The sequence below is a fragment of the Enhydra lutris genome, unplaced genomic scaffold, assembly GCF_002288905.1.
Source record: "Enhydra lutris kenyoni isolate GAN:26980312 unplaced genomic scaffold, ASM228890v2 scaffoldscaffold42, whole genome shotgun sequence".
Classification (NCBI taxonomy): Eukaryota; Metazoa; Chordata; class Mammalia; order Carnivora; family Mustelidae; genus Enhydra; species Enhydra lutris.
Window position 1 is genome coordinate 3,972,995 of NW_019154126.1, and position 13,906 is coordinate 3,986,900.

The window sequence follows — 13,906 nt, forward strand, 5'->3', positions numbered from 1 at the left end:
AAATTTCAAAGGCTCAACAATTATTTTTTACTCTCATTATGTGAGGGTTGTGCCTTGCTGTGTCTGTGCTTGGTATGGCTGGGTTGACAGAACTCAATTGTGCTCTACTAGTTAGATAGGTCTTTTCGTTCTTGGGCAAAGTCAATGAAGCAGCCACTCCCTGGGATATGCTTTTCTCATGGCTGGGTGCCAGAGCTCAAGGGGTGGGAGAACAGAGGTGAACTGTACAAGTACCTTAAAGCGTCTGCTCCATTGGCCCAAGGAAGTCATTGGTCAAATACAGAGTAACTGCAGTGGAGAAATACACTATGCCTATAGGAAACATTGCCAGGATGGAAGGGAGCAAAAAGTTGTGAACCAGTAATACAATCTGTCATAATCTGTGCCCGAGGTAATGTTTGTCAAAGTGCTTTTTGGCTTTCTGTAATAGTAACTGCTCATGAAAGCTTTTATTTGAAGTTCAATTTATTTAATTTAAATAGTAAGCTGATTATCTGGTCTTCAATAGGTTCTGTATAAATAGGCCCCACAGGTAAAAGTAAATAGATTTGGGAATTTTAGCTACAGAAAAATATAGTTTTATAAGTATCTAAATGTTTTCATGAGGGTCATGATGGTCAGTTGTTCTTTGTATCTGTGGATGTCCAAGCCAGCAGAAAAGGATTTAATTAAAGTAGAGATATTGGGGTATATTTACCGTAAGGAACGATTTCTTGACCAGTCAAGTGAAAAAGACATGAAAGGGGCAAAAGGTCTCCCTAGTGGATAATTAAATCATTCATCTGCTTGAAGGAGGAAGGCTGGGCCAGATGACAGGTTTCTGCCAATTCTCTTGTTTATAGTACTTTGAATTTTGAAATAAAGAAGTCCTTTTAAGACAGATGGTATTAAAATTCCTCTTACATCAGTAAAACGACACTAAGAAACTTAGAAGCTGGCTTAATGCAGAAAATGAAAATAGTAAGAGAAGCAGATGTGAGAGGAAAATACAACTCTAAGCATTCGTTTGTTTACTTTTGAGAGAATAGAACATCATAGTTAATTCCAATTTTAATATATTCATTTTTTTTATACTTTCTTCCCACAAATGTTTAATCAGTACCTACTATGTGTCCTGCATTATGATAGGTGCTGGTTGGCTAAGAAATTATATAATTCATAGTTGGAAGACCTGATAAATCAGCTATAAATGTCACGATCACCATCAATCTTCCTCAGAATTTTTTGCACACCATTTGGAAAAGAGAATAGGATTTTAATTTTTTATAAATATATATTTTATATAAATATATATTATTTATATTTTATTTCTATGATTTATAGTCATGGAAATCTAAATGTTAAAAAGATTATGCCTTTCAGATGATCATATATGCCCTTTTTGGCCTTTCTTTTCTTTCTTTTTTTTAAGAATAAATATCCTATTTAAGAATAAATATCCTATTTAAGAATAAATATCCTTTCTTCTCCCCTCAGCTTTATTGAGGTATCATTGACAAATACAAATGTAAGATATTTAAAGCATACAATGTAATGATTTGATATACGTATACCTTGTGAAGGGGTTCCCCCCGTTGGGTTAACACATACATCATCTTTCATATTTACCTTGTTTTTGATGAGAACAATTAAGTCCTACTCTCTTAGCAAATTTCATTTATAAAATATGGTGTTCTCAACTGTAGTCACCATGTTACATATTAGAGCCTCAGAGCTTATCCATCTTATAGCTCAAAGCTTTTATTCTTTTACCAACCTCCCTCTATTGTCCCCACTCCCAAGCCCCTGGCAACCACTTTTTTTTTTAAATTTGTTTCTGTAAGTTACTCTTTCTTTCTTTCTTTCTTTCTCTCTCTCTCTCTCTCTTACTCCACATATAAGTGATACCCTGAAGTATTTGTCTTTCACTGTCTGGCTTATTTCACTTAGCATAAAATCCTCCAGATTTATCCATGGTCTCAGGCATTTTTAAAGAGCTCCGAGGTGTTTTAAAATGACAACTGATCCTCTCTGACAGCAAATTATTGTTTTATTTGCCTTTGAGGGGGATTTGTGAGCAGGGCAATGAGAGGTTCAAAGGCTCTTGCACTGGTGAATCTCTTTTAAGAAATTATCTCTTTTGAAAAGTCAAACAGCACAGCATCATCACGAATGAGATTTCATCAGCGCAGACTGCCAAAGAGGCTCAGAAATCAGTACTTTTCTTTTTTCATGAAAGGCTGCAGCTATGACTTTAAAAGAATAACAGAAATATTTGTCACAGTAGTTGCTGTGTGGCATTACTGAGTCTTTATCTGTGTGCTAGCAACGGAATGTGTTTGCTTGTTTATTGTACCCAACCTGTGATAATCCTAGTTGACACTTATGTAGTGTTCCCGGAGAGGCTGGCAGCTTGAAGCACTTCAGAACTGCTGACTCATTTAATCCTCACAGTAGGAGAGGAGGAGCTCTTTCTGTAGTGCTACGTTATCCCATTTCGTAGATTAGAAAACTGAGGCATAGAGCTGCTAAGCGGTTGCATAAAGTCACAGGACTTGTAAATGGCAGGCCCGGGCTTTGAACTCAGGCATCGTAGCTCCATTTTGCTGCTTTTTATAAAGCGAGTCCAATAACCTGAGCTCTTAATAAAACTTAAAACTGATTTCTATTCTATTCCGTTTGGTTTTATCCTACGTCAGCCTTGAACTTGATTATCTGGCCTTACTGGTGAGGACCATGGGTTAGTAATTGCTTCCCTTCCTGCAAGTGAAGAACTTTTCATAGATTCTGTGGTGTTTGTAAAAATAAACAGTGCACACACACACACAGGCACAGCGGAATGAATGACGACCGTTTATTAACCCAGAAAGGCTCGACAGGGGCCTAAAATGACCACCCGTTCCCCAAGAACAGACAGAAAAAGTGCAGGGGCTGGGAGCCAGTGAGAGACGTCGCTTCCTCCTCTAGGGTCTGACGACCTCACACAGGCGCGCGGGGGCCGCTTTTCTCCTTAGACGCCCCCGCGAGCGGGCGCGACCCCACGCGCAGCGCCCCCGCGGCGGGTCCCTGCCGGTGTCGCGGCTGCTGGGCCCCAGCGCGTGGCTGCGTGCGGCCGGACTGCCTCGGCCCCGGGGACCCGGCTCCGCGTGGGGCGTTGGTGCGCCGCTGCCCGCCGTGTGGGGGCTGGAGGACGAGGGCCGGCTCAAGCCCGCTTCCTCTGGGTACCGGGAACGCGGGTCTGCGCGGGGGTGACCCGGCTGGGGCAGCAGACAGAAGAGGAAGGGCAGGGAGTGCACGGGTCTGAGCACCCCCAGCACGTTTCTCCGACCCACATCGCTACCCTCCCCCGCCGCCAGAAATCCCACCTGGCCGCCCCCCGGCGGCGGCTGCGGAACCAGGCTCGCTCCCAGGCCTCACAGTCGCAGCCCGCGGCTGTCTGCGGGGCTCTCCCGGTCTCGCCGCCCCCTCCCCCCGCTGCGCCCTCCCTCCCCGGTGCCCGACGTGCTCGTTCCCTGCCTCTTGGGTCCGGGCGCGCGGGTGGGTTTGGCCTGCGCTGCGGCGGCGGCGGCAGCGGCGAGGCGGGGGAGCGAGTGAGCGCGAGGGGCGGGAGCCAGTGTCTGTGTGAGTCACCGGTACCTGGAGTGTGAGCGACGCAGAGCGAGCGGCGCGGAGCCCGAGCCGGAGCCGAGCCGGGGCCAGCGAGCGCGGCCGCCCCCGGCGCCAGGCCCCGCCGCACACCCGCCCGCGCCCCCGCCACCCTTCCCGCGCATCGCGCGGCGGGTTCGCCAGGGGTCCGGCGCCGACTCCCGACCCCGGAGCCCGGCCGCCCGCAGCCCTCCCGCCTGCCCAGAGGCGGTGCGGGGCTCTCCGGGGGATGTCACAGCGGCTCCTCGGAGCTCCCAGCCGCTGTCGCACAGCCGCCGCCCCTGGGAACCGCGACAATGAACCCCCAATGCGCCCGCTGCGGAAAAGTCGTGTATCCCACGGAGAAAGTCAACTGCCTGGATAAGGTGAGCCAGGGGGCGCCGGGCCAGCCCGGACCTGCCGGGCGCCGGGCTGCACCTGCTTTGAGAAGTTTTGGCATCTGGGATGGAGGGAGAGGAGTGGGTCTGTTTGTTAGTGTATTGGCACAGGGTGCGGGCACGCAAAGGAAAACGCCCGCAGGAGTATCAAGACAGCACGCTTGGCGCTGGTGATGTTGGAGCCGGCAAGGGTTTTCGTCGGGGTGCGGGCGGCGAGGGTGCGGGGCTGCACCGCGCAGGGTGCGCGGCGGAGCGCGGCCCCGGGGTCCCGAGAGCCCAGGCTGGACCCCTTCCCACCTCCACTCCTGCCCCTCACCGCCCCGCATCCCCGCCCCAAGGATCCGCCCGCACCCACCTCACCGCCGCCCCAGCGCCTCTCGTGTCGGCGGCGAGGCAAATAATAATTAACCTGTCGTGGGGCAGCCGCTGCGGCATTGCTAAGAATAATCCCCGCCGGCTAGGCGCGGCGGGCAGGACCCACGGGGGGTTCATCCACCCGGCTGGGGAATTCCAGAGGAAGTGGCCTCGGGCCGGCCCCCGCAGCCCTGCTCCCTGCCCTTCCCGGGCGTAGATGGAGTAGAACAGCCTGGGAGGACGACCCCTGCGCTCTCCGGAGTGACCGATAATTGAAACCAGCCGGAGGCCGTCCCTGGGAGATGAGCGTGCGGTGATGGAAGTGCCTCACGAGGGCACCCGGTCACCTCGTCAGTCAGACCGGACTTGAGTCCCCCCTCCCCACAATTTAGTAGAAGCTGGACAGGGATGGGGGCGCCTAGGGGTACTTATACGGCCCCCCTCCTGCTCCTTTGGGTTGCCTGACTTCCGGTGGACCCACATTTGTTGAGATGCTACAAACACCATGTTTAGGCACTTTGAACAGGATTCGTCTTCCTTTTGAAGCCACTGCACAGGTTCCATTTCTCCATCAGCCAGGTTAGGATTCCATTCTGGCTGCCCACACAAGTGCGCTATGGGGGGAGCCTTGGCGGTTCTTCCCTCAGAGTCTGTACTTGTGGAGGGGATTCATTTAAAACTCAATTCTAATAGCGCCCTGCCTCATTTACTTAAGTGAAAGTAGGCAAACACATCTCCTGTTACCTACAATCATTTTGTTGTAGTATTTTCAAATAAGGGTGGGGCGGCAATGCACTAAAAATATCCCCTCTCTGTACCCATCCTGGAAAGCACTGGCATTGTACTGAACTTTTACATTTTTTTTTCCCCCAGTACTGGCATAAAGGATGTTTCCATTGTGAGGTCTGTAAGATGGCTCTCAACATGAACAACTACAAAGGCTATGAAAAGAAGCCCTATTGTAATGCGTAAGTATTGTCAACATAGCATGCCAGGTGTGGGTCCTCATCAGAGAAGGAAGGCGAGTGGATCTGCCTGTTCTGGAGACCTGACTCAGGGTGTGGGGCAGGCAGGGCAGTGGCCAATAATTTGTTTATGCCGCAGACTCTGGGGCCAGGTACTCTGTTGGAGGGTCACGGCTGGATGGATGTCTTTCTTAATGTGGAGGGCAATTCGTGTGTCTTCAACAAAGTCTGTTTTTGAGGTTCACAGTGTTGCAGAGTTGGGAACATTTGTTAGAAGCTGCAGAACTACACTCTGAGAAAGTGTGGGCTCTGAAGTGCATGTCAGCTTTCCATTTTAATCATATGATGTTGCCATGTTGCAATTTTATATCTGAACCCAGTTGCTAGGGAGAGGAGTCTCGCCTCATCTCAGCCGAGACCACTCCAGACATCCTAGCGCTTACACAGGGAACTGAAGAATAGAGACGTAGGTATTTCTGGCGGTTAGTAGTAGGTCTGTTGGTGGGGATTAAAGAAGGTAACCTTTTTTTGGACAGGCTTTTCTGTAGGCACGCTTTTAGCCTATACTCCTAGGAATTAGCTAGCATCTCCACAGTGCTTACCATGTGCGAGGCCCTGCTCTCAGCACTTTATGCATACTGACTCATTTAATCTTTACAGACTCAGGAAGGGGCTCAGATTATATCTCTAATCTGGAGATGGGTAAACATTGGCCTTTGGTTCCAAATGTCTCCCTTGCTGCCCTGGGGCATGTGTCTGTCTACTTCTAGAGCGTCCTCTCAGGCCAGAGTGTTTTCAGCTGTGGACTCTTGGCCCTGATGGTTGAGGTGCCTTCTTCCCTGTTCCTCTCAGGCCTGGAAGTGGCAGAGGATCCCTAGCTTTTTGGCTGGAATATTGCCAGAGATTCATTTCCTCTAGAGTTTTTGAAGTAGGTTGGTTCCAGTCTTCTAGAGATGGAGGGTTCATGGTTATTGACACTTTAGTCATGGGACAGATAGTAAACTTTCGGTAAACAAATGTCGTGTGTTCGTACCTCTCTAGGGAAGAACTTTTTTTTTTTTTTTTTTTTTTTAAATCTCTTTGTGTTTCTGTTGGTTCTAGCTTAGTGCTTATGGATAGACTAGAAATCAGAAAATGAGGGCACTGAACAGAATTCAGGACTTTTTGGGATAAGTCAAGTTCACAGATGTTGCCCAAACTCATCAATGTTTTCAACCCTCCTCTGCCATGCCTTTCATCGGGATAACATGAAGCCAGACTGAGCTTTCAGTGTCATGGTCTCCTGCTTCTCTTAAAGAGAGGTATGAAGGTCTGGTTAAACATCAAAGGCAGTCAGCAGTACCTAGATGGGAAGGGTCTCCTACGACTCATAAACGAGATAATTATTCTTTAGTTTAAAGGAAAGTGAGCCATTTCCCTCTAACTCCTCCAGCCCGTGGCCTGATTCGATCAGGCTTTATGGGCCACGTCAAGATTCTTTATAGCTCCACAGCCTGGAGTTTACCTGGTGATAACAATGCCTTTGGGTGGCCTGGGAGGCCTGGAGGAATTGGGAGAAAAGAGGAAGGACAGGAAAAAAAGAAATTGAAGAGAGAACAATTACATTTAATATGATATGATGGAACATATATACATATCTAATTATGTGTGTGTATACATACACACATACACACACACATATATGTACCTAAAGATAGATAAAGAATTGAATTATGGAGAAAAGAAATGATAAAAATAAAAGGCCAGGAAAAAAAAGAGATACAACGGGAGGAGAGAGCGTTTGGTTTCATAGGGCAACTTGACAATTCAATGCTTAATTCTTGGTTTCAGTTCAGTCCAATTAAAAAAGATTATCAGATTCTGCAGCAAGTCATGGATGGCTGGTTTGCACTCTGACCTAATAGTGGACTAGAGCCCAGAACTGGTGGGATTTGGACCCCCAAACAAAATGCCTGTAACTGTAGGTGGGAAACATCCTGCTGTGCTGTTTCATAGGACTGAGTCTCATTTTAAATATTTCGGGTATGTCTAAATCAAATGCTTACAGATTTTTCTCTCGAAACTTTCTTATGTAACTCACATACTTCGGTATTAGGTTTAAGTGGAATTTGGGAGATAGCCTCTCAGATTTCTTGCTTAACATGAAACCTGGTGGTGCACTTTGTTGAGCAGAGCGATAGGGGAAGACAGAAATTTAGCTTTAGTGGGTGAATGATTCGAATTGATGGTGTCAATTTGTTTAATTTAGCTTTAAGTTCATGGCACAGCTAGATATGCTGTCTCCAGAAACAGAGCCTGGCAAAGTTGCAGGTTCTGTCTGTGTAAAGGTTCCAGACTGGAAGGTTCCTATGCTCAACCCTTATTTTTCTAATGGCACAGGTTGCCATGTAAACTGGTTGGGCAGCGTGGGTTACCCTCTGGGGATTCTCATGCCTCTGCTCTAATTCAGGTGGTGTATGTCAGTGAGCTGTTGTTCCCTGTGGTCTTGGCCAGAAGGGTTGCCATAATTTCTCTGGGTCAATGGTGGAAAATTGATTCTCTGAGGCATACTGTTCCTGGAAAATGAAACATTCTGTTTCCATGTAGAGCAATATTTTATCTGTACCCTTTGGCTCAAGAGTCAATATATGCCCATGTTTAAATGAAAATGGTGATTCTTCCTCCCCTCAATTTGTTATTGTGAAAATTTTCATATACACAAAGTGGTTGAAAGAATAGTACAACAAACATCTGTATATCTTCCACTGAAATTCCACCATTATTAGCATTTTGCCACATTTGTTCATATTTCTATTCAGTTATATGTCCAAATATATCATTGTCAGACCATTTGTCAATTTCATACATCAAGTTAGTTTCATATGTTGATGTTTCTTTCCTGAAAACTACATCATCCACACACTAAGAGTAAGGGATGTTTTCTTAAAGAGTCATAGAGCTATTGTCACACCTAGGAATATTAACCAAAATATCATAATATCTAAAATCCTATTTTCACATTTCCCCCAATTGTCCTAAGAATGTCTTTTATAGCTGCTCTAATTTTTGTAATTTTCTAAGTTTCATACTTTATATTTAGTTGTGAAAACGACAACTCTTTTTGAGTGTTGAAGATTCAGTATTCTTCACTTTCATTTCTTTTTTTTTTTTTAAGATTTTATTTATTCAACAGAGATCACAAGTAGGTAGAGAGGCAGGCAGAGAGAGATGAGGAAGCAGACTCCCCATGGAGCAGAAAGCCCGATGTGGGGCTCGATCCCAGGATCCGGGATCATGACCTGAGCCGAAGGCAGAGGCTTTAACCCACTGAGCCACCCAGCTGCCACCCCCTTCAATTTCATTTGTGTTGATTTGCATAATCTGTCGGAGTTTTCATGAAATGGATTTACATAGCATTTCTTGTGGAAAAAAAAACAACCTTTAAAATAAATATCAAGAATATGATTAATAGTTTGGAAGGATAAACAGACATTTAAGTTTATTTTAAGACTACGTAAACGCTTTTTATTTTAATTGATACCTGGGGGCATTTTTTTAATGGGATGAAGTAGCGAGTATTTTCTTCACTTTAAATATGTTGCTTGTTTACATTCTCATGTTTTTAGAGGAGAAACAGGTTTTCTGTTTGATTTCATGCAGAGGAGAACACATATAAAATATAATTTACATAATATTTAAATTTTGATCTTTTGATAGAATGATCAAAGTGTATTACACACTAGATGTAAGATTGGCATAATACACATTGAGCTCCTAATGCAGTCGTGCACACTATTAAAATATTTAAAAACAAACTGGTCTACTTGAATACGTGCCATGTTTTCATAGCCTTTATGTTTCATAAGCAGGCGGTGGATTCTTCAGCACATTCAGGACTTTTTTTCATCATGGAATTTGCAGGGAAAAGAGGACTAGGCAGCATTGTTATTGCTAAGAGATGCTGAGAAAATAACAACACATAATTAGATAAAAAAATACCTCATATTTGTATGTGAATTTATATACCAAATTAAACTGCCCAACAAGCTACCCAAAGAATATAAATCCCAAGGCCATTCTACCAATAAATTATTTAACTTACCATGTGTGCAAGTGAAAATTGCACTTGTTATGTGTTTGTTAAAAAATACCTCATTTCTTTAGATTTTCTGAGAACTGTTATAGCTTCTAAATAACAATGTCAATGGCCAGTTCATGTACTGGCACCAAAATCTAGTTATTTTAGGTCAGGGGAAGCCCCAGGTAATGATGCAGTAGTTTTAAGTAGGACCTTGTCAATAATTTCCCCAAGTCATCACTTTGGCGGAAATTTTTTTGGGGGCTGAGAATTTGTTCTGATCTGCCCACGTTGGATATACCTGGTATCTGTGTCAAGTGTATCTTTGAATATGGGGCTGAAAGAACAGAAATATCTGTGCTCAATATGTTTAACTATCTTTCCAAATAAGATTCCCTCTCAGCAAATAGTTTCACTTAACATCATTTTGGGAGATGTTAAAAATAAAACAGTGGGAGCTGTGCGTGGTGTTTACTTTCACTCTGCCTGTGTTAGCATTCGTCTTGTGAATATTTATGTCCTCTCCTCAGCCTGGGAGATGCTGAGCCAGTGCCGCTCATTCGGAGCCGCCCAGAATGGTCAGTGCCGTTCAGCTAGCCTGTCTTGAGGGCGATGATTTAGGCCAGCGCTCCACTAGCTCTCACCCACCGCTCCTCTGCTGCTCAGTCCTTGTCAGTGCCTTTACTAAAGCGTGCTCTGAGGACACGGGAGGAAATTGAATTTAAACCAGAGAGTTTTCCACCGGTGTATTTCCCTTATCTCCATTTAGACTTCTCAAACCCAGTTCTATAACCCTCCAAGGGCTTGAGTTATCTCAAGGGGACTTAGGAAATAGGAAATTCTTGCTATTAAGTTTGCTTTAATTACTTAAGAACTTTTCACGAAAGGCACTGTGGTGTAATTGGAGTTTTGAAGCAAGACACAACTGGATTTGAATCCTGGTTCATCATGTTCTGCTGAGCAATCCCCTTGATCTCAAAGCTTCAGTTTCTTTATCTGTACAGTGGGAATGGTAATGCTTACCCTTACAGGGCTGTGTGGGACTAGGGAGACAGTGCACGTCAAGGTTCCAGCAGTTTCTGGCATGTAGCACACCTCCAATAAACGGTAGTGCTTTTATTTCCTCAGTGGTACTTTTTTGAGGGATGAAAGAAGAAAAAGAGAGTAGAGGTAGAAGAGGAAGTATAACAGAGAAATAATAGCTATGCCTCTTAAGGGTTTTTACCAATGTTTTCAGACTGTGGGTTGTCACCCTTTAGAGGGTTGTATCCAAAACTGAAAGAAAGAGCAAGAAAGAGAGCAAAGGAAAGAGAGGGCTATCAGAGTGTATCTGAGTAGTGAAATGAGCATTGTTTGGCAAACCTTTTTTTCCCCGCAGTTGTTTGTGTACAACGTGTACTGAATCATGATATAAAAATATTTTTACTGGGAGTGGTGGTCAAAAAAGTCTGAGAAGTACTAGTTTAGTTCTGTATTCTTTTTTTTTTTTAAAGATTTTATTTATTTGACAGAGAGAGAGAGATCTCAAGTAGGCAGAGCAGCAGGCAGAGAGAGAGAGAGAGAGGAGGAAGCAGGCTCCCCGCTGAGCAGAGAGCCGGATGTGGGGCTCCATCCCAGGACCCTGAGACCGTGACCTGAGCTGAAGGCAGAGGGAGGCTTAACCCACTGAGCCACCCAGGCGCCCCTAGTTCTGTATTCTTAATGCCCCACACATCAGAGAGCTCTGAAAGTTGCCGGTAAGGACCATGCCGTGTGCACTGAGTTCATGAATTCAGAGAGCCCTTGCTTTCCCACTCTCAGGGCCAGCCACATCCTATCCCACACCCATCAGCCTTTAGGAGTCCGCTCAGCCGTCAGAGCCATCACTGCCCCATGAAGGCACCGTGTGCTCATTTCTCTGTCTGTACCCTCTGCTAGCTTGGGGTGGCTCTGAGGGCATCTGTCTTGCTCACTCTGCATCCCCAGAGCCTGGCACTTAGCACTCGATGAAGATTAGCTGCATCAGTGAATGTGAAGGTCGTGCTGCATCACTGTAGTTCTGCCTCCTTCCCCCCCTGCCCCCCACTGCCACGTCAGGGTGCGGCCCAGCCTACTCTCTCCGGGGCAGGCAGACAGAGGTTGGGCAATGTGAGAAGCTGGCTGGGGAGAGGAGGCTTGGAGGGACCTGAATGGTGGTGTGGTGGTCAGGTTCCACAGAGTCTGAATACCAAGGGCCGAAGTCTCCCCACGGAGGCTCGCCATTGCCAAGCCATGAGGAACATGGTAGGATTTCCCTTCACTGCTTGCAGGCTTGGTTTCAAAACTTGATATCGTTCTAGAAGCTTCCTTACTGATGCTCATTTATTTTCTTCTGGGTGTAATTAGAATCTGTGAAATAAGATAATTTCTACCTAAGAGGAGCTCTGTGGAAATTAAATGGGGGAACTATTTGTAAGCCTTAGCACATCAAATGACAACTACTAGATATGCAAATGTTAGCCCCCTCCCTTAATTATAATAAATTGAAAATTGTCTCATATTTCCCCCTTAAAGAGAGGGAGAAGTGTGACACTGTTAAAAGTAAAAGTTTCTCTGGAGAGATATTGTGGTTTGTGGGAGTTCTAGTTAGCGTCAATTATAATATGTCTTGCCTGACTTTTTAGTTACATACTACATAGAAAAAAATTCAACCTCTTGCTCCATGACATAGACTTGACGTGGGAGGATGATAGGTTTTTTTTTCTTTTTGGTTAAAATTGGATCATTGAAAGTGAGGGATAGAGACATTTTATTTGAACCAAACCAAAAAGTTTCCAGTGTATATGCAAGCTGACTGGATTCTCAGTGACCTTATTGAACCATTGATGGTATCTCATGACTTTTAGTATCTTTTGAAATCATTCTAGAAGACCATATCTAGTGTCAGGTACTGAGTTCTGTCACATTTAAAAGTCTTTGGGAAAGGGGCACCTGGGCGGCACAGTCGGTTAAGTGTCCACCTCTTGGTTTTGGCTCAGGTCATGATCTCAGGCTCGTGAGATCGAGCCCTGGGTTGGGCTCTGAGAGAGTCTGCTTAAGATTTTCTCTCCCTCTCCTTCTGCACCACCCCCTCCCCCTTCCCACTCTCCCTCTCTCTGAAATAAATAAATCTTTAAAAAAAAAGTGTTTGTGAAAGGTGCCTTGAATGTGTAGTCTCTTTATGATGATGTATTTATTATGGAATGATGTCAGATAAGAAAAGATTTGAAGATGAAGCACAGCGAGTATGTCCTAAATCACAGTGAAATGCAAGGTTAACGCAAGATACAGATGTGTGTGCTTCGAGGGATATTGATTATGTGTCAGGGGCCTGTGTAAGGGTGCGTTTCGGTATGTCTTCTTTAAATGTTTTCAGAGGAGTGCTTTACAGAGGCAGAGTGGTTCCTGCGGATGTCAGGAGTGAGAGAGAAGCAGATATACCCTCAGAGGACACCCTCCTTCTCCAGAGCCCGAGGCCCCTCCAGGCTCCCCATCTAGAGGAATGGAAAGCTGAATTTCTTTTCCTTTCTGTTTCTGTTTCCCTGTAGTGTTACTAGGAAGCCCTAGGCTCTTAGCAATGTGAGAAGTGGGATCTAGAGTAATATTTATGAGCTGAGTGCCCAGAACATTTCGCAGGCTTAGTGGAAGCATTGTTATTGATTCGGAAGTTCTGCTAGTGAAGAAAACATTCTGCAGCCTTTCTTGTCCAACCGAGATGTGGGGGCACAGGCAGAACCAGAAAATAGGAAGTTGTGAGAAGGACCAGGTTGGAACAGCAAGGATTGTTTATTCCAGCCCTGGGAACCCATTATTAATTTTTTCTGTAGTCATCTGTGCCTTTTTCTTTGTGGAAGTCCTTGAGGGAGTGACTTTGTGTTCAACTTCTGTTTACTTTTCTGCACTCTGTTGACTCATTCCTGTTGAGTGGGGAGCTAGAAGAAAACTAGCTCGATGTGCGTATTTCTGAATAGCATCAGATCGATAGGTAGATGGATGGTCCACTATACCTCTGCTTCAGCTCCGCAGTCTAAAAAGCCATTTCGACAAAAATCTTTGATTTGATCCCCTGATGCTCATTATCCATCAAAGGCAGGTGCAAGTCAGCCGCAGAGACCATGGGGAGAGCCGAGGGCCCGAGATCTGGGATGTGGACTTAGATGCTTGCCCTCCATGGCTCTGGCGACTTCCCTCACTTGCACAAACAACTCTGATGGTTCCCCACTGCCTGTGGAAAACACTACTGGCTTTCTGACAGACACCTGGGGGCTTCTCACCACCTACCTTCCTCTGCTCACTTCTGTCTCCCCTCCTCCTCTCCAGTCACACTGGGCTGCTTGCCTGGTGCCTTCATCAAGTGTCTTCACTAAGTCTCAGTGTCCTCACCTGTAAAATGGGTATAATAATGGACTAGGATTGAGGCTTCATTGGAATATCAAAATAATAAGTTGAGCACAGTTTCAGACACACAGTAAGGAGTTAATAAAAGATAGAATTTTCATTATTATAAAACTTGACCCATGATCTGATTCTTT

General features: G+C 45.4%; 1 protein-coding gene across 1 annotated transcript in view; it reads left to right on the forward strand.

Moving 5' to 3' along the window:
* The first annotated feature begins 3,869 nt into the window (after positions 1-3,869).
* The window catches only part of LOC111155556 (nebulette), a 369,684-nt gene continuing 359,647 nt past the window's right edge, over positions 3,870-13,906 (forward strand). The window contains exons 1-2 of the mRNA XM_022515773.1: positions 3,870-3,989; positions 5,229-5,323. Coding sequence (XP_022371481.1) covers positions 3,921-3,989; positions 5,229-5,323 — 164 coding nt within the window. The 5' untranslated portion in view covers positions 3,870-3,920. The remainder of the gene's footprint in view (positions 3,990-5,228; positions 5,324-13,906) is intronic.